The 24,189-nt window shown below is 44.3% G+C and overlaps 1 protein-coding gene across 3 annotated transcripts in view; it reads left to right on the top strand.

Annotated features, from left to right (window-relative positions):
* Nucleotides 1-23,806, top strand: part of CHST4 (carbohydrate sulfotransferase 4) — a 47,797-nt gene extending 23,991 nt beyond the window's left edge. Inside the window, exons 1-2 of one of the 3 annotated variants that reach the window (XM_046682731.1) lie at nt 15,035-15,115; nt 22,110-23,806. In XM_046682731.1, the coding sequence (XP_046538687.1) occupies nt 22,128-23,306 (1,179 nt within the window). In that variant the 5' untranslated portion in view covers nt 15,035-15,115; nt 22,110-22,127 and the 3' untranslated portion in view covers nt 23,307-23,806. Of the gene's footprint in view, nt 1-15,034; nt 15,116-22,109 lie in introns of those variants that run through there. The other 2 variants (XM_046682733.1, XM_046682732.1) reach the window with 2 other exon arrangements.
* Nucleotides 23,807-24,189: the final 383 nt, after the last annotated feature.

The raw sequence follows: 24,189 nt of genomic DNA, 5'->3' as shown, positions 1-24,189 counted from the left end.
GCGAGTGAATAGGAGGGAGGGAGGGCGGCAGGAGGTAAGTGGGGGATATGAAGAGATGGAGGCGGCCCATGCACACACTGTGCAGGCCTTTGTAGGCTAATGTGATTGGGGATACAAGGAAATGTTTCATGAGAAAGTGGCATTTGAGTTAGAACTTGAGAAGAGAAAGGATTTTGGAATAGGGCTGATGTACATATTCTTTTATTCACTCATTCAACAAACATTTTATTTTTCTGCTGAGTCTGCTCCATGTTACATGAACAAAGGATTCCTATTCGCAAAGAAGGTATTTTTGCATTTAATTGTTTTTATTATATAAGGAATACATGCTCATTTTAAAAAGTTACAACATACAGGTGAGCAAAAATGAGAAAATAAGTACCACAGTCCTCCTATCCAGAGAGAACAAGGTCAAGACCAGGATCAGGGTGAGGTGAAACAAGGCATTTGCCTCGGGTGCAAAATTTACGGGGGTGGGGGCGCTAAAATTTCAGTCATCAAGATAAATAATATTTGAATGTAATATTTTTTAAAAATCAAAATTATTTCCAAAAACCCAGGATGACACAATACCTAAATTTTAAATAAAGGCAGGATCCAACCCTGCACTCGCCCCATTCAGCCTCACTCGCCATCCCAATCTTGGCCCTGACTCTGCTTAGTTACGACCCTGTGTGTCCCCTCTCCCTTCCAGATCCATTCTCTGCCTATTCTGGGCCCTGGGAGGCTGATCCCTGAGGACCGCACCAATGGGCTCCTTTGCCTTCTGGCTTCCACCTGGGTTCAGCCGAGGTACAAGCCAATCTGCAGGAAACCAGAGAGTCAGGCACTTCTTTCCCTACTCCTTCCCTTCTCATCACCCAAGTTTCGGCAGTGGTTGCTTCCTCCACAAAGAGGCCCCTCTCCCACACCTTTGGCTGTCACAGAGGTCCCCTTCCCACTTCAGGCCTCGAGGTGCTAACGGCTTCCTGCTTTTGCGGGACCCTGGGTACCTCAGGTCTCTTGTTGATCCCCTGATGCTGCTCACATTTCTGTAAATTGATCGTTTGGAAGGAATTTCCTTCTGAATTCCAACTTAGGGAGTCTCCGTTTCTTATGGGAACCTTGACTGTTACTGTCACCGGCAACATTAGGTCTAAGATATTGGCGTTTTTTAAAGAAAGAAAAGTTTGTTAATTTCAAGGCTCCATATAGATGATATTAATACGTGTTTTATGTGATTATATTATGTGTTTAGGAAAACTGTCCCTATACTAACTTAAAATATCCTACTGTGGAGATTTGCTAGAGAAAAATACAAGCAAAAATCATCATCTGTGCTTCTTTTCCCTTTGCTCCTTCCTCTGTTCCAAGGCACCGGTTACCTCTGCTTCGCTCTTTTCTCCCAGGCCAAACGCTCTTTCCACGCATTTCTAGCCCGGGGCCTGCTGCCTGCGGTGACTTTAACCTAATCGTTCCCTGGATGGAATGCAGGGAGGGTGAGGGGCAGGGCCGGGCAATTACTGTGTCACCTGGGAAAGGGCTTGGAAGGACACCCTAGAGCTGGAGCAGTAGGGCCACCTGGGTCCCCTCTTACTACACACTTGAAGAATTCAGGGGGGCAACGGCACAGCTCTGCCGGTGGTCTACCCTCAACCTCCCCTAACTGGCCCCTACCCGACCCCTGACCCACGCCTGCTCCTTCCTGGTTCTTTGGGCATCCTGAGGACTGGGCTGCGTGGTGAGCTTCAGGACTCCGTTTCCATAAGACGCACCTGCCAGATTCAGCCCTAAGCCAGCGGGACCAGCTTTTCTGTCCACACGGAGCTAAAAAAGCTGCAAGTGCCGGCCTGCCAGGGTAGACTTCCTCCTCACCTCCTAAATAAATAGTGGTCACGTTCATTCAGTCCTCACAGCCTGTTGATTACACTTCACGCCTGTCTGATGACAGATTTTAAACACTGGAAGGAACATTCACTGTGTAAAAGAAAACATCCCTGGGCCCAGAGGAGGAAGCCCCCTCCCGCCGCCACCGGCCCGCGCCTCTGGCCCGCTCTCCCTCTCCCGGAGGCCCGCGCTGGGAGGCAGGGGGTGGAGGAGGATGTGGCGGCCAAGGCGGATCTCAAAAGAAAAGTTCCTGGATGGAGGAAATGTGACAAAAGGAGGACAATGAAGTAGAGTGAGCATCCACGCACGCAGCAAGAAGGCCAAGGCAGCCGCGCTCTGCCGGGCGCCCCGAGGGGTCAAGGTCTACGTGCTTGGCGCGCCCTGCCCGGAGAGCCCCAGGAATACCCAGGGGCGGCCGCGCTGACATTTCCTGGATGGATGGCCGCAGGAGGGCTGTGAAACCTCCTTTCCCACACATTTTAAAGCAAAGAAAGAATGAATCTAAGTTAGGATAGTTTTACATCTTGCCCCTTTATCTTTTGCTTGGACGATTAGCCGAGTTTAGAATTTCCTTCTTTGTGTTTAGATTCTTTCCCCTTGGATTCAACAACATTAAATGAACACCTGCTGTGTACCAGACACTATGCTTGGTGCTGGGACACAAAAGGGAAGACCCTCAAGGCCCCTACAGTCCAATAGGGGAGACAGACATGTAAAGGAATGTACATAATTACAGAAGTTTGTACAACCTGGAGGATGATTCTGTGGGTGGACAGGGAGGGAGAGGAGACAGAACTGAGCTTGGGGATAAGGGAAGGTTGCACAGACAAGGCATGTCTGAGCAGGGTTCAGAAAGCTAAATAGGAGTTTGTAAGGTGGAATGGGAGTACAGTGGAGAGGAGAACATTCTAGAAAATACAGGTATAGAGGAAGGCAGTGTGAAGACATGCTTCTATCGCCAACATGACGTGAGATTTTGGATATTTATCCTTCCTGACTCTAAGTTCCACTTGCATAAAAAGAAATAGTGGCACCACAAAGCAAATACAATTAGTGAATAATAAAACACTTTTCAAGGACAAAACGACACGACACCCTCACACCCGAAAGGTAAATGCTACTACAACTCAGGTGAGATATGCTCTTGGAAAGAGCGCTTAGAACAGTTTAACCAAATGTTGATTCTGGTTTGCGATACATGGAGTCTCATTCATTCTTCTGACCTCTACCCCCAGCTGTAATTAGTTTTTCACAGAACTAGACCAGCAGGAGAAAACTAGAAGAAAATGAGACAACCCAACAGCCAAAAAAAAAAAAACCCCAAATAATTTATAGACTCCCAATGGACAACAGGCTAAATGACTGTAACGAAGAGAATAGCAAACCTTATGATCCCAAAATAATTTCTTGGTCATTTGCATCCAGTAAAAATTTAGACTTTAATGAGACGTGATTTTCAAATAAATGCTAACATCATCTGCATAGTAGTATTTTGTTATTAAATTATTTGATATGACTTTTCAATGTGTTTCTGCAAAAACCATCCCACAGCATACGACTGTAGTCTAGCAGCTCAGATTGACCTAATGCTTCATTACTTTACTCCCTTGCTCAAAAGTTGTAACTGTCTCCTGCTGAGGAAAAGATAATGTTAAAATGACCCTAACCTTATATTCAAACCACAACTGGGCTTCTTCCCGCCCTCCTACTCTCAGCCTTTTTTACTGTTTCTCTACGGAAACCCTCTTCTTTGGCAAAACGAGATTGCTCAGTGTCTCCAAAACATGCCACACCATGCGATCATTGACCTTTCATAAGGATGACATTCTCACCTTCCCAGCCCATACCTGACTAGGCTACTAGATATAATTTCCTCTGCAGATCCCTAGTGGAAATTCTCTCTTCCTCGTTTTTTTTATATTGATACAAATAATGTTATACAATTTTAAGCAATGCAAGTTTCTTGACATGATTTAGGAAATATCAGTAGCACAATGGTTTGATATTGTGTACTGAAGATAATGGTAAGGATATCTAGACTGAGTCATAGCCACTTATTTACACTCTGCCCTTTAAAGTGTATTTATAGAATTTAGATTATCTTTAAATTGTTCTATACAGTATAATAAAATATAAAATCAAGTGCCCAATGTTTAAGAAATGACCATTATACTTGAGGTAGAAAAGCACTTTAATCTGTGATGAGAGTTTATTTTTTATTGTAGCTTCACGTATCTTGTTGAACCAGGTTTTCTGTGGGTTTGTTGATTTGATTACATTGTTTAGTTATGGGGAATTTTGTACCTGTTGTGCGCAGAGCATTAAGTTCCTTTATAAAGGTTGAACAAAGGTTCATTCATTCATTCCTTCCACAAGCTTTCACTGAGCACCTTCTATGCTCCAGGCATTGTGGCAAGTGCTAGACTTACACAGATAAAAGGTGGCCCTGTCCTAACAGAGCCCCCTAACATTAATACAGGAGACAGGGATAAGGCTTGTGACAGAGCTATGCTCAAGGGACTGTGTATCAATGATCCAATGCCACAATGATGCTGAGTAACAACCAACCACATAAATTCAGTGGATAGAACAATATCTGTTAATTTCTCACGCATCTGGGGGTGGTTGCCACGGCAGTTCTGCTGGTTTTGGTTGGGCTCACTGATGTGTTTAGGGTTAGCTGCTGTTGGCTGATCTAGGATGGCCTTACCATGATGATTCAGCTCTCCTTCGTGTGTCTCATCCTCCAGTAGGTATGTCCTCATGGCGGTGGCTTAGACACATAGGAAGAGCATGCCCAACTGCACAAGCGATTTTTAAGCTTCTGCTTAAAAATATCCCATTGGTCAAAGCAAGTTGCATAGCTGAGACCTGAATCAGAGTTATATGGCACAGGGCGTGGGTACAGAGACAGGAGAATTGGGGTCATCACTATGATCTATCCAAGGCTCTGAACACACACACCAGAGGCATCTAACTCGGCCTAGGGAGATAAGGAATGGTTTCTCAGAGGTGATGCTGCTGACTGGAGTTGAATTTTGAAAGGGAAGATGGAAGATAGCTGGGTAATAAAGGAAGAATGTGCTTTAAACAGAACAACCCACAGTAGCTAAGAACTTCAGAGAGTGTAAGTACTTCTGCATCTTTGTCTCATGGGATGCATATACCCTTCACCTGTTAACCTTTTCCCCATTTCCTGTCTGGAATTTAGGTGTGACTCCTAGATGTGCATCAGCCTTCTTATGACAGTGAGGCAAAAAGCATTATGTTGAAAGTCTACAGAAAGAAGGCACCTACCAACGTCACAGGGCCATTGTGACAGCCCCAACTGACTAGGCCCAGACTTCTTGTCACATGGGTGAGCACCTAGGAACTCCTGTAAAATCTCCTGGAGAACTACCCTGCCTTCAATGTTTCATGCTCCACCATTAATTCCCTTTCTTCCTTCAATCAAAACTCCCCTTCCTTCAGTCAAGCTGACTGCAGACGCTTTGCATCATTTACAGAAGCAGTGATACTATTTATCTCCAAGATGAGGTTTCTAAATTTCTAGAATTTTAGGTGCTCTGGATAAGACAACACCTCTCCCATGGCCTCCACATCATCATTGCCAAGAGTAAAGAGCGGGCACCTCAGACTCTCCTTCCCACCTCCCTTTCCTCAGTATTCACAGTTTGGCCACCACTATCTGCCTTGAGACCTTGTTATCTGTTATCACGATCCCCTTTATCCTGGTTTGTGCCAATCACACAAGAAGCCCAGGATCCTGGGTAGCTCCTTACCCCTTGCATTTCATCCCAAATGGCCCTGTCCATCCCATTTTCTGACACCATATCCTACCCTCCTCATCTCCTGAAACTCTCAGGAATTCATTGTCAGGATCAGCAAAATCCCTCCTTCCTCAAAGTCTCTGAATTTTTCCTTCGTCTTCTTGTGCTAAAGGAAACCTAGGGCTCCTTTGAGGACACTGCTTCCTCTGCAGCCCTCTCAAGCAGTGGCTGTTTTTCTCCCACATGCCGCAGTGGAATAGGTGTCCACCTTGTTCCTCATTGCTGCTTCCAGACCATTCTGCCTCCCTCCTTCCTAAGACTATCCAGCTTTGATTCTGATGTTAGCCAGACTATGCTACCCTCATTGCAGGCGTATGTCCACTGTCACTCTCCAACCCCGCTCCTACATGATCTCAATATTTTTTTTATTATTATTATTTTTTATTGAGTTATTGATAGGTTACAATCTTGTGAAATTTCAATTGTACATTAATGTTTGTCAGTCATGTTGTAGGTGCACCACTTCACCCTTTGTGCCCACCCTCCACCCCACCTTTCCCCTGGTATCCCCTAAACTGTTCTTGGTCCATAGTTTTAAATTCCTCATATGAGTGGAGTCATACACAGATTATATTTCTCTCGCTGGCTTATTTCACTTAACATAATTCTCTCAAGGTCCATCCATGTTATTGCAAATGGAATGATTTTGTTCTGTTTTGCAGCTGAGTAGTATTCCATTGTATATATGTACCACATCTTCTTTATCCATTCGTCTGTTGATGGACACTTAGGTTGCTTCCACGTCTTGGCTATTGTAAACAGTGCTGCAATGAACATTGGGGTGCACAGGACTTTTGGGATTGCTGACTTCAGGCTCTTTGGATAAATACCCAGTAGTGGGATGGCTGGACTACATGATCTCAATATTTTTATAGATGATCCTTCCAAGATGCCAATTTCTAAAATCCTTGACCTTCTCTTCTCCAAAAAGCTTGTCCTCTTAGCTCAGTTGTTCCCCTCATGTCCTTGTTTCACCTCTTGTCTGGCTTAGATTCCATGGCCCATTGTTATAATAACTCCTTCGATTACACCCTTGCTTCCCTTTCCCCCTCTCTCACTTCAATGTCCTTTCCTAACAGAAGACAAGCCTTAATTAAATTGAACTCTCCACCTATGCCTGCACAAGTGCAGCCACTGAACATGGCTGGAAAACTCACACACCTGTGCCAGCTGCTCTCATTTTAAGTTTATGACCACTTACCTCAGAAAGGTCTTCCATGTCACTGTCAGTCCCATTTACATTACCCTAGCATAGTCACTAACCTACCCTCACAGATGGCCGTTCTCTCCCTTCTCCTCTCTCTTCAAACTTTCCATAACTTCCTCCCCATCCTCAGACTCAGATGACAACCTTGTCAACTAGTTTGCTGAGAAAATAAAAACAATAAGAACAGAATGTCCACAAACTCCTAGAATATCATCGCTCCACCTAACTGTATCTGTACTCATATACTTTGCCTTCCCTCCCATTAGTAAAGATGATGTGAGGGCCGGCCCTGTGGCCGAGTGGTTAAGTTCGAGCGCTCTGCTATGGTGGCCCAGGGTTTCACCGGTTCGGATCTTAGGCACGGACATGGCGCTGCTCATCAGGCCACATTGAGGTGGCGTCCCACGTGCCACAACTAGAAGGACGTGCAACTAAGATATACAACTATGTATGGGGGGGCTTTGGGGAGAAAAAGCAGAAAGAAAAAGAAAAAAAGATGATGTGTACGTGCTCCTAACTCAGGCCAACTCCTCCACTTGCGTACACCTGATTCCATCACTCCAACCTTTCTCCTCTCTCTCCTGGATCATTTCCATTAGCAAATAAAACAGCTGTTGTTTCTCCCATCTTTAAAGGAAAAAAAACCTGTCTCTTGACTTCACTTCCCCTCCCAACCACTGTCCCATTTCTCCTCCTCTTTAGATAATAAGAGTTGGTTATCCTCCATACCTCCAATTCCTTTCCTCCCATCAGATTTTCATGTTTATGACTCCACAGGATGTCCTCTTCTCAAGGTTGTTAATGACATCTATGTTGCTCTATCCAATGATCAATATACAGTCTCTATCCTTCCTAATCTTTCTGAAGCTTTTAACACAATTGATGACTCCTTTCTCCTTGAAACACTTTATTCTTTTGGCTTCCAGGACACCATATTCACCCTGTTTTCCTCCTACCTTGCTGGTTACTCCTTCATGGTTTCCTTTGTTCTCTTCTCCATCTTCTCACTCTTTCTGAGTGTTCTCATTCAGCCTTTTAGGTCTATATACCATCTCTATGTTGATGACTCTTAAATCGATATCTCCACCCTGGACCCCTCCTTTGAACTCTAGACTTATATATCCAACTACCTGCTCAACATTCCCACTTGGATATCCAATAGGCACTTTAACTTAACATATCCAAAATCAAACTCCTGATTTCCACCCCAAAACCTAATTCTTCCTGTTTTTTAAAATGGCAACCATATCTTTGAGCCAGCCTTGACTGCTCTCTTAATCTCATCCCCACATCTGATCCATCAGTGAGTTATTTGATCCTACCTTTAAAACACATGTTTTCGTAGATATTTTAGAATCCACTGCCTTCATGGCTACTACCGTGATCCAAGCCCCTGGTCTCTTGCCTAGCCAACTAGCTGATCTTCCAGCTTCTGCCCTTGACCCTCTTATGGTTTCTTCCCCTCACTGTATCTCAAATGATCTTTCTAGAATATGAATCATTCCTAAACTCTTACTCACCAGTAGCTTCCCAATTAGCGGAACTAGTAAGGACTTCCCAACTAGTAAGGACTAATGCATTCCTACACAATTTGTCCCACTCTGCCCTTTGTTGTCTCTGCACTTCCTCTTTTACTACTCTCCCTCTGACTCACTCTGACTCACTCTCACGCTACTTTCTTTGCAATTCCTGGCTTAGTGCCTCTATAGCTGCCTGTTCCCTTTGCATGAATGGTCTTTCCTCAGCTATTTTCTTGGGGGTTTTCCCCCCTCACGTCTTTCAGGTCCAGACTAGAATGTTGCTTTCCCTGACCCCTCTTTTTAAAATTGGAACAAAGTCCACCCCCAGCCACAATCTCCCTCTTCTTCTCTCCTTAGTTTCCTTCATAGCACTTACCACAATCTGATATACTACACATTTTATTTATATGTTTGTCTCCCATCCAATCGAATGCAAGCTCCACAAAGGCAGAGAATTTCGTCTGTTTTGTTCACTGATGTTGTCAGGGCCTAGAGCAGAGCCGAGTATGTAACAGACCCCCAACAAATATTTTTGGAATTTATTGCATGAAGGAGATTATGACGGAGAGTAGTGAAACACCAGCTCCTAAAAGGTGCTTAAAGACACACCAAGCAGTTTTCATCCTGACTATAATGAGCTCCATTGCAGTACTGCCATCAGAGAAGCGATAGGGATCGGATCTAGACATTGAAAGCTCACTCTAACTGCAGGGTGGAGCAAAGACTGCAGGGGCTAGGACTGGAGGTACAGGGAAGAGTTGAGGGGTTGTTGGCAGAAATTCAAGAAAAAAATTGAGAGCCTAGTGAAGACAGTGGCTGTGGATATAAAGTGAAGGGGAGCAAATTTATTTAGGCTTAGAATAGACAGACCTTGGTGATCAATGTGATACCTCGGGTTCCAGCCCACCAGAAGACACCCTTTTATCTCCCCAGATTTCACCCCCAGACACTCTGTGACTGGGCCATCATGGATCGCCTGCAGCAGTCTCTGGAGATTTTTGAAAGCCTGGAGGAAAATTCTCAGATCCCATCCTGGCCCGATCCCAGATAAGGCATCCTTTGTCCAATAATGTCAAGCTCCTGAACTATCAAAGACACACAAGATTAGGCTTTATGAGAAACTCCTGGCTTTTTATTTCCCATTTTCTCACCCTCTCTGCCCTGTTTGGGAGCCTCAAGAAAGCAAGAACCAATGAGAAACTTAAAACCATGTTCTTTTCCTTCATCCTGACCTACCCTAATCCAACTTGTTCTCCCACTGTTGAAAAACGATACTTCTAACACAGAGATAAGGGCCATTCTATTGCCAGGGGATCCCTATCCAGGTGTCCACCCCCAGGGCTCAGCTCAATGAATCAGCTTCTACTGAAGGCAAGTGTCCATTTGATAACAGGCTTTATAGCAACCAAGATTCCCTTCCTGGCACATTTCTTCAGAAGCTGCTGGAGCCCTAGGATACTGAGGTCAGACGTCTACAGCCTGCAGATGCTTAGCCAAAGCAGAAAGCTCTAGTCCTCCAGAATCTATTCTCTAAACCCAGCCACTTAGCCAGCACGCTAGTCAAGTCTAACACCAGGTTTTGGTAAGCAAGACAGGGCTGGTAACCAATGTAGGGAGTGTAATGTTATTCAAGTTTCAGACCTTGACATCCACATTGCCGGCTGATGCACAGTGAGTGATGTATACTGAGGAATGCTGGAGCCCCACGTGAAAAGGAACTCAAGGAAAGCCTCATTGTTCTCTTAATCTTGCAGGGAGCAGGAAAGACACATAGCGAAGGATAGCGGTAAAGAAACTCCAATCCTAGTACACAAGGAGCAATGGTCTGGGTAAAGGTAGCAGGAGGGGGTAGTGTAACCAGCAGAAAGAGCCTTCTTGATCCCTGAGAAAATCAGACTCCGGCTCAGTGGCTGACTCAGGGTCTCTTCACCATTCAGGTGGGTCCCCAGACTGTAAAGATAGTAAAGATGCAAGGGCAAGTGATGGAGCACGGAGTCCCGCTGAATAGTGGTCCCTCGGAGACAGCTGTCTTCAAATGATGTTTTGAGAAGCACCTGAAGTACACACAGCCTTTTGTAGGGATTCTTAACTTGGGACCCCTTGAAACTGGATATGGTTTTGTGTTTGTATGGTGAGCAAGTCTGCATTTTTCTAGAGAGAAGATCTTTATCTTTCATCAGATTTCCTGAGACTCAAAAAGAAAGAGATTGGCTCTGTACAACCTTAACTGCACTTTCCAATATAGTAGCATTAGCCACACTTCAAGTGTTCAATGGCCACATGTGGTAGTGGCTACTGTATTTGACGGTGCAGATCCATAATATTTCTTCATCACAGAAATATTCTATTGGACAGTGTTTCCTTAGAGGTACGGTGTTTTCTCTGTGAAATTTCCATGGGAAGGCTTGGATTTCAGAGGCCAGCATTCAAATTTCTTCCTGGTGCTTTGGAATACTGTAGACCCCTAGAAGCCTAATATCTGAACATGCTGACTACCACCAGATGCTAGTCACCAAAGGATGCTTTTCTTTGGCTGCTTGACATTCTCCCAGCACAAATTCCTATCAAGGAAAAGATGGTAGGTAATATGAATTATTTAGGAGTTATGGCATATTTGAGCAAACTTATTGTATTGGGGAAGGCTTAGAAAAAGCATGAAAAGAACATTAGAAAGGGCTGGATCAAAACAGTGTTCATCAGTGATTGACAAAGATGTAATTTGTCTCTTTTTTCTTTTCATGTGAGGTTAGCAGAATCCCCCTTGAGGTCTGCAAGGGCTGGAGATTACATGGTGGTATAGGGCATTTGGGCAGTTCTTTGCTCTTTATGAATGTTAAATTTCTATTCCTATAACTGTAGAAAGAGTTCTGCCCTGCATGTTGACTATTCTCAGGAGCACAGCAAAAGAGAAGAGACCCAACGTTCCTGGTCCTTGATAATGTAGGGAGGCAGCATTACCTGATGAGTAAGCCTGGGCTCTGATCTCAGACCTGGGGTTGAGTCCAGGCTCTGCCACTATAAGCCATATAACTGTGGATACATTATTTAGTTTCTCCAAGCCTCTATTCTATCATCTGGAAAATATGGAATTTACCTCCTAAGGCCATGGCAAAGACTGAATATGATAACCCAAATAAGCGTGAAGTGCAGTACCTGGCTTGTAGCAAGCTCTGAACAAGCAGTAGCTATAAGTATCTTCTTTCATAGTCTTCATGCTCCATAATTCCTTACTGGGGACACCCTCTGTTTTGCATACCTTGAGTCTTTGATTATTGTGAATAAATCAAAAATTTCTTATTATTTCTTAACGGCTGCTTCTAGCCCAGCCTTTTCAAAGTTCTTCCTAACTGATCTATGAACCACAAACTAGAGAGGCTAAGATCTGTGGTAATACACATAAGGAAGGAGGTGGGGCGCCTACTTGGACATGGGATTGTGCTAGGAGCTTCATTAACCATTAAGATCACCATATTCAGCACACTGTTATATGGAAAAGGGAAAAATTAGGAACAATGTGTCTGACAATAAGAGCACTGAGATATTGGCGTATGATAAATCCTTTCAAAATAATGTCTTCCATAAAGATTTGTTGACATGAGTAAATGCTTATGATAGAGTGTGAAGTGAAAAAATCAAAGCCGGACACCCGCCATGTCCCAGCATCCACTAGGGACACCTGTGTAAATGTGTGCCAGGAGATGTGTCAAGAATGTTCTGTCATAGCTCCAAACTATAAACAACTCAAATGTCCATTAAAAAGATCATTGGCAAATTGTGATATATTCACACACGGAATATCACACAGTAATAGAAACAAAAAACCAGTAACTATATGCAAGAACGGGATAAATCTTACAAGGACAACATGAAATGAAAAAAGCAAAGCTCAAAAGAATACATGTGGTATGATTCTACTTATATAAAGGTCAAATTGGGGGAAATTTAATTGTATTGCTTAAGGTGATAAACTGTAAGGAAAGCAAGGAACTACTCACCATGAAAGTGTTCACCTCTGAGGGTGGGGAAGGTTGTGGGAGGAAAGGATACTGAAGTACCTTTGGCGAGGTTCTGGTTTATTTTTGTAAACTATTTTATTGAGGTCATATTGGCTTATAACATTGTGTAAATTTCAGGCGTATGTTATTATGCATCAGTTTCTGTATAGACTGCATCGTGTTCACAACCAATAGTCTAGTTTTTATCCATCACCATACACATGTGCCCCTTTACTCCTTTCACCTCCCACCCTCCTCCTTCCCCTCTGGGAACCACTAATCTGTTCTCCTTATCTAGGTGTGTGTTTGTTCGTCTTCAACATGTGAGTGAAATCATACAGTATTTGTCTTTCTCTGTCCAACTTATTTTGCTTAGCATAATGCCCTCAAGCTCCATCCATGTTGTCACAAATGGCATGATTTTGTCTTTTTTGTGGCTCAGTAGTATTCCATTATATATATATACCACATCTTCTTTATTTATCCATTCATCCATTGATGGCTACTTGGGTTGCTTCCACATCTTGCCTATTGTGAATAACGCTGCAATGAACATAGATAGGGGTGCATAAGTCTCTTTGAATTGTTGATTTCAAGTTCTTTGGATAAATACCCAGTAGTGGAAAAGCTGGATCATATGGTATTTCTATTTTTAAGTTTTTGAGAAATCTCCACACTGTTTTCCATAGTGGCTGCACTAGTTTGCATTCCCACCAGCAGTGTATGAGGGTTCCCTTTTCTCCACACCCTCTCCAACACTTGGTATTTTTTCTCTTGTTAGTTATAGTGATTCTGATGGGCTTGAGGTGATATCTCATTGTAGTTTTGATTTGCATTTCCCTAATAATTAGTGATGTTGACCGTCTTTTCATGTGCCTGCTGGCCACCTGTATATCTTCTTTGGAAAAATGTCTGTTCATATCCTCTGCCCATTTTTCGATCAGGTTTTTCATTTTTTTGTTGTTGAGTTGTACGAGTTCTTTATATATTTTAGAAATTTTTTTCAAGTGGTAGTTCCCTTATATTATTTGTTAAATTGTACCTTTATGCCCTAATTTTGATTTCTTAATTTAAAATGTTTTAAAATAAAGACAAAGGGAAAACAAGTACAAACAAGGATATTTTCCAGTGTGATCTCAATTATACAAATTTCTGCATGAACATGAAAAACGTCAACTGTGCTTTTCTCTGGGCAGCAAAATGTAAAGGGATTTATATTGTCTTCCTTATACATTTTGTATTTTTCAAATTTTTAAATAATTAACAAGTATTACTCTTCTAACAAGAATAAAAGCAAAACCACCAACTGCCCAGTTCTGGCTCTTCAATTTACATCTCTCTGAGGACGAGAAATTTCTCTTCTCCCTGCCAGGGAAACCTAGGGAGAAAGGGAGGGCCACACGCTGAAATCAGTACAAGGCAGCACCACATCTGGCCATTTGTGCCAATCATAAAGCCTTAGGGGCTCAGCTGATGGAAACCAGCAAGGATACTTCCTAGATGATCCCAGAATTCATGCAACCCTCTGCCGGCTCTCTTTCTTTCAAGGCCTGGAAAATGAGCCAGCAGCTGAGTAAGAAGAAAGAGGAATTATTATGATTCAATACTAACTACCGCTTTTTAACTCATTATTCTTATAATATCACCTTAGGGGTATTATATGCATTAATCCAATCCTAACATTCACAAGAATTCTATAAGGTGGATATACATTTTACACTGATATTCGAGGGCTTAGAGAGGTGGAATGACTAGCCCAGATGTCTGACTCCAAAGTCAGTGGTTTTCACACTCCACCATAATTTACATTTATTCGTGCACATGTTGTAAAGAGGTTTTTCATCTATTGTTTTAAACTCACAACAGTCATGTAATATAGCTCAGAGTAGTTGTGTGATTTGTCCAAGGACACAAAGCTAGTAAGAAAAATAATCTCTAATGGTAACTTTTTTTTCTTGAGGAGGAGTTTTTTTTTTTCTGTACCCCAACTAAGAGCCAATACATCTCCGTCCTCTCATGTATCTATTATTACATCTAGGTAATACATCTAGTAATTATCTCCTGCAAGAAAGGTGAAGATGTTGAATATGATAGAGGGCAAAAAAAATGTAATCTCCCCAAATCCAGCGGAGTGAGCAGGCAGGTGCAATCCAGAAATAGCTTTCCCGTTTTCTCGTCTTTTCTGCAACAGAGATAAGATTAAGACAGAAAAGTAAGGTTTAAGATCTTGTGGGCATTTGGGTTGTAACTGTCAGATTTCCCTATCGACCTCATCTCTCAGTTCTCCAGGCATCTCTTCTTTTCCCACTTTGCCCTAAGGGAGTTAACCTTTTCAGCTGCTTTCAAGGAGCCCACATTCCAGGATCGTCTCCCAGTTGTGGGAGAGAAAGCTTCCTCCTCTGCTTCTCCTGGCTCACCTCCAGCGGAGTCTCCCCACCCCTGAGGATCTCAGTGTGAAAGCTACTAATACCCAGGCTCCAGGGAGGACTGCTTTCTCAATCCCATCTTGGAAGGTGGGTCATTTCTCTGGCAGAGGGAGAGGGCAGTGGAATTTGCTCCGAGTAGCAACGGTTATGCAAAATACAAGGAGGGGGAGGAAGCTGAGACGGGAGTTGGTGAGTCGGAGGAGAAGAGCGACACAGCCTGGCTAGCAGCGAGCCTCTCTAAAGCAGTGGGTGAGCCTGTGCCACTCGCAAGGTAAGGAGAGAGTTCTCTCTCTGTACACCTGTTAAGCAGGGCCATTATCCCAGCGCTACTGGAGCCAAGTATCAGATAACTGGGGCAGCTAATCTGGGGATTTCGTTGGCAGTGGCAGAGGGGGATAGAGGAGGGGACTGAATCAGAATTACCTGGAGAATCTTCCCGAAAAAGCACAAGCTGCCTGCCAGCTGCTCCCCCATCCCCCCCTCCCCCAGGGCCATCCCTAAAAGGGTGCGAAAGAACCTAGAAAGCTCGTAGTGCTGTTCTGATGCACATTTTGTAGACGGTCCTCTGATGCATCTAACTTGTTCAGATCCTGGCTTCTGAGCTCAAGTCTCTGTACTTCCTGCAGCTCCTCTGCTCAGGTGCTGGGGAGCGGCAGAATGGAGGTGCCGGCAGCTGCGGATTTTCTCTAGCTCAGGGGAAGTGGGATGTGATAATTGAATACTCTCAGCCCTGGGACCTGAAACACCTGGGTTCTGATTCAGACAGGGCTCTTTCCACCGTGGAGTCAAACAATTAAAATTCAGTTTACTGATTCTGAAAAGTAGGGGTGTGGATGATTACTGTCCTATATATCTAACTGGATTTTTGTCGTGACTGTGCCTAAAAGGGCTCTCAAAGTTGTGGAGTGCCACTCAGATGTAAAATAAGGTTAAGTTACGAGGCCAGTACACCAGACAGGTAGAAGAGACCTCTATCTTGTATGGTCTTAGACAAGTCTGGAGATTCTAATTGGAATTGAAATACATTTATATGTGCAAAATAAAAATGTCTTGCCCTGCCTTCCATCCCGGATCAATGAGGGCACCTCCAACACTAAACCATGCTCTACAAATGTTCGTTCATTCGGTCATTCACTCAGTAGATGTTTCTTGACCACCTACTATGTGCCGGGCACTGTCCTTGGCATTCAAGACAGAGCAATGGTGAGGACCCAGGTCTGGTCATCCTGGCTCTTTCAGTCTAGTTAGTTTGTTATGATATGGACACCTTTTGCCCAGGTGTGCTTATCTCCCCACATTTCCTGAGTCCTTGGCCATACGTGTGGATGCTGGTTTCCAAAACCTAGCCCTGTTCTCTCTGTGCAAATATCTTCTGCCATCTCTAATTTCTGGTTTAGGGGGGGGCCTAATCTCACTGGGCAATCTAAGTTACGAATGTGCCAGTGGCTGGAATCCAGGGCTCTTAAATTGATGTCTGTTTGCTTTTTTCTCAGAATTCCTCATTTTGTTTCTAAAAGGCTCCACGTTACTGATTTGGGGGTCATCTGTTATTCAGACCTCTGCAAGCAGGCTGTTGGATGAGGTCGCCCATCCTGGTGCCTCATGGTGCAGGTGCAGCTGCCTGATGCAGGCGCTCCCTCACTACCACCCCTTTGGTGGTGTTTTTCAAGATCCTAAAGTTCTCATGACTCTTCAGTGATGGACTGTCCTTTGTGCGCTAAGATGATACCACTCGCCCATCATTGGGGCCACATGTTTTTAAATTATTTTGCGGGAAGGTGATGACAGGATGTGCTGGGGGTTTTCTCCTTCTTTTTCCAACTGAGCTGGTTAGAGCAAGGAAAGTCGTCCAGGTAATCTGTTGCCCTGCAATGGGGCTTTTATTTCTTATTAATAAATATTTTTTAAAAATAATGTTCAGGATTTTTTTTTCTGGTTTTAACTAATACATGCTCAGTGTAGAAACTGTTTTTTTTCGGAGTGAGGTTAACTGTGCCATATGGCATCAAATCTATGCCTCTGGCTTGATTAATATTTTGCTCCACGCAATTGAGACAGTATTGGTTCTGTACTCAATACTCAACAGAAATTCCTAAATTTTAGTAACTGATACTAAAGAGACATCTATGTGCATTTTCGAAAAGGACAAGTTTCAGTTTCTTGATGGATCTCATTAGTTATCTGCTTTCAGGCAATGACTATGCCTCTCCCACATTCAACTATTTATTTAACAAGTGTTTAAAGAGGCTTAATTACTTTTTTTATTGCGGTAATATTGGTTTATAACATTATATAGCTTTCAGGTGCACATCGTACTAGATTTCTAATTCTGTGTAGATTACATCGTGTTCACCACCCAAAGACTAATTACAATCCATCACCACACATGTGAGCCTAATCACCCATTTCACCCTCCTCCCTCCCCCCTTCCTCTCTGGTAACCACTAATCCAATTTCTGTTGCTATGTGATTGTTGTTGTTTTATCTTCTACTTATGAGTGAGAGCATATGGTATTTGGCTTTTTCCCTCTGACTCATTTCACTTAGAATAATACCCTCAAGTTCCATCCATGTTGTCACAAATGGCTGGATTTCATCATTTCTTATGGCTGAGTAGTATTCCATTGTGTATAAACACCACATCTTCTTTATCCATTCCTCCCTTCTTGGGCACCTAGGTTGCTTCCAAGTCTTGGCTATTGTGAATAATGCTGCGATGAACATAGGGGTGCATGTATCTTTACCTTAATTGCTTTGAAGTGTTATGTAGCTGGAAACAAGATAAGACACGTCCTTTACCCTTCAGTTACAGCAGCCTAGTGGGAGAGACCTTCATCTACAGCTGTTTACTGTGGAATGAGAGATGGATGCTAATGAAAAGTTTGGGGAACCACTAAATCTCGGGAGGAAGGGAAATACCTTTCAGGGAGCAAGCCGACATGTATGTAGAATCTTAAGGGAAGAGTGGCCCTCTTGCAAATGTCTCGGGGCTTCCAAATAACAGGGCAAGTTGGGAAGAACTGAAATAAAGTGTGGAGGCTAAGGTGCCAAAAAGGAGGGGAGTGACAGGAGATCAAAGATCAGATCATGAAGGACCCTGGGTACAAGACTTGGGGATTTCGATTTAATCTTGTAGGCGTTGGAAAGTGATTGAAGGATTTTAAGGAGGGGAGTACAGACTTGTGCTTTAGTTTTTGGCAGCAGTGGATGATGGAGAGAGCTGAGAGACAGGAGAGAGAGAGGCTAGTTACGATCAAAGGCCAGGCTAGACAGGATTCCACAGGGATTCTGGCAACAGGGAGGGTGGGATTCAAGCATATGATTAAAAAGCCAGAAAAGACCACTCAGGAAGGCAGACTAGGGACTCAGAGGTGGAGTCCTGTCACAGACCTCTCACCAACGCTGACCAACTCCCAGGACTACAGAGGCAGTTAGTGCAGGACAGTGGGTGAGATGGTGGCTAGACCAGAGGATTGCCTTAAAAACCCTCAGTTTCCTTTTCTTCACAGAGCTGCATCATCTTGCTTCTCCCAGGGTCTCAAAAATATCCACCTCTACCGCTGACTACAGTCTCTGCAGAGATGAGCTTTGCCCAAGACACACGCTAAAGTATTTCCTGGCTGTTCCGGTCAACCCCATCACGGGTTGCCTAGATCTAGGATGTGTCTAGATCCCAGTGACAAGAGATGGGACTCACTTTACAAAAGTATACTTTCCTTCTGGCTGGGAAGTTGCTTATGGAAAGAAAAAGCAGAGAAAGAAGTCGGAGAGTTTCCATGGGAATTTCTGAGAACTGTGGATAATGACAGCCTAAAGACAGCTGGGGATGGAGTTAGAAGGCCTGGCTCCAGCTCCAGAAGAGAATGGGCATGAGGCCAGGAGCTACTGGCAGGCAAGGAGGGCTCAGAGCTATGGAGCCACTGAGGATACTGAGTTGACCTAAAGCCAGGATAGGGGAAGGGAGGGTGTAACTTTGAAAGGTCTACGTTGCTAATCCCTCAGAAATGTTACCTTTTCCTGAGCTGATTATAGGCCCTGTATAAAAAATTCTATCACAGTTTCCTTGTAATTGTGTATAAGTCAAGGTCTTCTCTTCTTTACTTCCTCTCTTTTGCTCCATTGTTTCCTATCTTTGTTCCAAACTTTTCCTCGTATTCACGTTGTCTTTGGGAGAAGATCTCTTGCTAAAGTCTCTCCTCGGTGCTTGGTGGGTAGGGAGGCATTCTAGGGCCGTTATCAATAATGGCCAGTTTCTAATCATTTCCTCTTGGGCTCAAGTTTAAAAGAACTAGGAGCATTCTTAGCTGGTTCTGTTCAGACCTTCAGGGCCAAGACAGAAATTACCATTCATTGACATTTTGCTGGCATAGAGCAAAGTGCTTTTTGGCCACCAAGGAGAGGTGACCCGTGCTGGACCCTTCTGGCACATGTGGAGGAAATGCATTGTTGTCAAAAATGGAAGAGAGGGATTTCTGTGCCACTGCCATGCAAGGTTTGGCTTGGGTCATCACTTCCCAGAAGGTTCAGGGGACTTCCACGGGAAGCCCATGAGCCGGCAAAGCATGCTCTATCTCTTCAAGAAGAAAGCTATAAATTCCAAGGGTCACATCTGTGGCTGCCCAGTTCCTCCTCTGACGTCCACTCCCTACAGTCTCTGGACCTCTGGACATGGAGAACTGTTTATGAGCAGTATGAAGGCTAGCTGGGCAATAGATGTCAGAGGTACACACACTCATACTCTTTGACTCAGTGAGTGCACTTTCGAGAATCTGGTTTATATACACGTGTAATGACGTATGAACATAAAGGTCATTATTGAAGTTTTTGAAATGGCAAAAGACTAGAAACAACCCAAAAGCCCAACAGTGAGGAAACTGGTTAAATAAATTGTGGTACATCTATACAATAGAATTCTATGTTTTGGTAAAAATGAAAGAGGAAATGCTTTACATACTGCCATGGAAAGCTCTCCAAGATGTATTTTAAGTTAAAGAAGCAAAGTTGAGCACAGTGTGTATAACTCGCTACTCTTTGTGTTACAAAGAGGGAATAAAAATTAAGAATCCATATACATTTGAATTGTCTTATGGATGCATAAAGCCACTGAAAGGACACATGGAAAATGAACCCAGTTGCTCCCTGGGGGCAAGCTGGGAAATGGGCGGATGGAGGGCAGGTGTCGGAAGTAGACTTCACTGTATACTAATGACGAAACAGCAGCTAGTAGGTAAGTACTAGCTGGTAGTAAGTAGAGAAGAGGTTACTGATTCAGCAGCTGGTAAAATTCTTAGGTTTTCTTTCCCCCAGAAAAATACTATGAGCCCTTTAAAAAGTATGTCATTACCCCCATTTACAAATGGCTCTAGAAGTTTTCTAATGTATAACTGTAGGCCGCCTCCGCAGATTCAACTGCTTGTCATGAGACTACCCCTCGCCTGTCATTCGATATGCTAAAGACCTGGAGTGTGACAGGCTAGGCTGCCGGCTGGCAAGCATGCTCCTTATATCCTTTCTCCAAGAAGAATCTTCTTTTAAATTCTGAGTCGGTGCATTTAACGTCCAAGATAATGAGACTTTTTAAAACAATTTGAACTGTGTAACTATTAGCTATTAAAAACTTTTAAAAAATTAGTGATAAGACCTGTCACCAGGAAAGTAGCAAACCGTAAATCCAAATTACTCCAATTACTGTCTAGAAATATATTTTCTCTTCTTTACTAAAACTGGAAGGAAAATTTTCTTTGCATACAGTGATAAGCTACTATTAATATTTTATACTATGTGAAATAGCTATTATGTCTCTCAACAGTTATTTATGCCAGAAAGTCACCTTACATGAACCAGAGTCATCTTAACCCTTAAAAGGGTTAAGATCTCCCTCAGAATAATATTCTAGCATGACACCGGGAACCATGTCTATTCACACAAAGCGAGCCCTGATTGTGAAGGGGATAAGTTCAGGGTTGCCACCAGTCTGTATGAGCCTTAGTGTGAATTACAAAGTGGAACTCATTTCTCTAGATATTTAACAACTGGAAAATCATCCTAATATACTTATTCTGTTGGACCAAGATACTTTACTGTCACCTACCAGAACATTTTAACAATAAAAATCTTAAATTCTTGATGAGATGACATTCCCTACAGTTGTGCAGTGCATGACCTGCCCGACTGTACTGAGCAACCCTGAGTAGGTTGTGTCAAGTGGTCAAGCATTCCCCCAAGCAGCAGCATAGTGGCTAACAGGCCACAAGTATCACTACTGTAGTTCTTAGGTTGGCTTGCCACACTTTCCTAAGAGTCAGCTGTTAAGGAGACACCGATTCAACCCAAATAGATTCAGATAGTCTATTACCTACACAGATGCGAGGTCAGCTCCCCTGTCCCTAGTGCCACGGGATGAGACCAAATCAGAGGGGACTAGATGACAGGTGCCACGGGCATTTGGCTCTGCCACTGAAGAGACAACTCCACACTACAGTTAATGCATCACTTAATGAGGGGGATATGTTCTGAGAAATGCATTGTTAGGCGATTTGGTCGTTGTGCGAACATCATAGAGTGTACTTACATCAACCTGAATGGTATAACCTACCACACAGCTGGGCTCTATGGTACTAATCTTATGGGACCACTGTTGTATATGTGGCCCACTGTTGACTGAAAAGTTGTTATGCGGCGCATGACTATAAAGCAAGCACTTCTACAGCCTTATCCTTCAAGGGATTGAAAGTCCTGTGCTGATTTGAGATGGAGAGAAATGAGAAATGGCCTTGTGGCAATCTCCCTCCAGATACGGGAGGGGGTGAGCAATGGCCTCAAGGCAGCTCCCCACCAGTTTATGTCCCTCAGTTTCAGAAGGAATCACAGGGCATTCAACCAAAACTAGCGTCAGACTACAGTTAAGTTAAGTTTGTCTACGTGGCCTGGGTGAAAACACGCATGTTACCAGGGTGCCAGGGTGGAGCTATTCTCCTGTGTTGATGAAATATGGCCAAGTTCAGGCACTTTTGGTAGCTCAATAGACAAGGAAGATCAGGAGGGAGGAAACAAAGAGCCTAAAATAAATAGAACTTATTGACACACTACCTGCAAGGGACAGGAATTGATTCAGAGAAGGATTCGTGCATTTGGTTGCAAGAAGTCTCCAGCACTCTACATTGCTCCTTGGTGGGGGTCAGGGACAAGGTGGCTTTGGCTAGAAAAGGGATGGAAGGCAGACACCAAAACAGCAGCTTAACAGCCCCTCTGCTTGTTCCTTAAAGGTTTTCCACTTCAGCACAATGATACTGCCAAAAAAAGTGAGGCCACTGCTGTTCCTGGTTTCCCAGATGGCCATCTTAGCTCTATTCGTCCATTTGTACAGCCACGACTTCAACTCCATGTCCAAGAAGGAGGAGCCGGAGGCCAAGCCCACGCACGTGCTCCTGCTGTCTTCCTGGCGCTCTGGCTCTTCCTTTGTGGGCCAGCTTTTTGGGCAGCACCCGGATGTCTTCTACCTGATGGAGCCCGCCTGGCACGTCTGGATGAGCTTCACACAAAGCACGGCCTGGAGGTTGCATATGGCGGTGCGGGATCTGATACGTGCCGTCTTTCTGTGTGACATGAGTGTCTTTGATGCTTACATGAGACCTGGTCCCCGACTACAGTCCAGCCTCTTTCTGTGGGAAAGCAGCCGGGCCCTGTGTACCCCACCTGCCTGCAACATCTCGTGGGATAAGAGCATAAGCATATCCCATGATCACTGCAAGCTTCTGTGCAATCAACAGCCCTTTGAGGTGGTGGAGAAGGCCTGCCGCTCCTACAGCCACGTGGTGCTCAAGGAGGTGCGCTTCTTTAACCTGCAGGCGCTCTACCCACTGCTGAGAGACCCTTCCCTCAATCTGCGCATCGTGCACCTGGTCCGGGACCCCCGGGCAGTGTTCCGGTCCCGAGAACACACCGCAGGGGACCTCATGATCGATAGCCGCATAGTGCTGGGGCAGGATTGGGAGAAACTCAAGACGGAGGACCGACCCTACCGTGTAATGCAGGTCATCTGCAAAAGCCAGCTGGAGATCTACAAGGCTGTGCAGTCCTTGCCTGAAGCCCTGAAGCAGCGCTACCTGCTCGTGCGCTACGAGGACCTGGCCCGGGACCCCCTGGCCCAGACTGCCCGAATGTATGAATACGCAGGGTTGAAATTCTTGCCCCAGCTCCAGACCTGGGTGTACAACATCACTCGAGGCCGGGGCCTGGGTAACAATGCCTTCCGTACAAATGCCAGGAATGCCGTCAACGTCTCTCAGGCCTGGCGCTGGTCCTTGCCTTATGGCAAAGTTTACCGACTTCAGAAAGTCTGCAGGGATACCATGAATTTGCTGGGCTACCGCCTTGTCAGATCTGAGCAAGAGCAGAGAAACCTGTCACTGGACCTTCTGTCTACCTGGACCCCCTCCAAGCGAGTCTACCAAGAAGGTTGAGGAGGCTCCGTTCCCACCTGGCACCAGCCTCGGCCACGTTAACTGAAGGCTGCTTCTGAGCTTTGATTATGTCTCTGTCGGTGTACATGTGAGCATGAGTAGTGTCCACACGTGCTCAAGCCGAGAAATTTTTGTGTCTCTACTTACACCTAGAACAGAGATTCAGAAACCTGACGTGAGTGGCACGTTCCACCACTGAGAGCCACTTCTTGGCCTTCCTATCTGTGTACACCTTGGAGACTCTGTGGCCTGGGGTCCTGTTTGGCACCACATGGTATCAATGGAGTAAATCCATAAACTTCTCTGTCCACATCTTGCCCAGTGGGAAAGGGGAGAGACACAGGAAAAACCCAGGAGATGGGTCTTCCACCAGAGAGCTCACCAACACGTTCCACAGGGATATGAACTCTGAGCCCTCGGAGCTCCCGGTGGATTCAAAAGGGGAACGGGGAGCAGGGGTGGGTGCTTACCCATGAGTTTGGCCATCACAGCTATCAGTTATCACAAATATGAAACAAAATCTCTGCCCAACAGAACAAGCTCTTAAGTTCTTGTGGGGGCTGGGCCCGATTTGGACATCATTTCCCCTCAGCGTTTTCCTATCACATAGAAGATTTTGACCTGTGAAGCTGCCATCCGTTAACACTAAAATTTCAAAATAAGATTCTGTTTGGAGTGTTCTCTTTTTTGCTTTCTAATTACTGAGTAGTAAACGTTCATGCTTATGGGGTCCTAACCTAACAGCATAATTGTCCGTATAGATTTCTTTTATGCTTTCAGGATTATCTATCGCCCACACATAGACAAGTTGCTAAGACAATGTTTGGTGTCAGATGATGAATTAAGTCTAAACTGATCGATACATTGCCTTCTTAGGAATTTG

Source organism: Equus quagga, chromosome 13 (assembly GCF_021613505.1).
Source record: "Equus quagga isolate Etosha38 chromosome 13, UCLA_HA_Equagga_1.0, whole genome shotgun sequence".
Lineage (NCBI taxonomy): Eukaryota > Metazoa > Chordata > Mammalia > Perissodactyla > Equidae > Equus > Equus quagga.
Note: the sequence above shows the minus strand (reverse complement) of the source record. Positions and strands in the feature narration are given on the sequence as shown.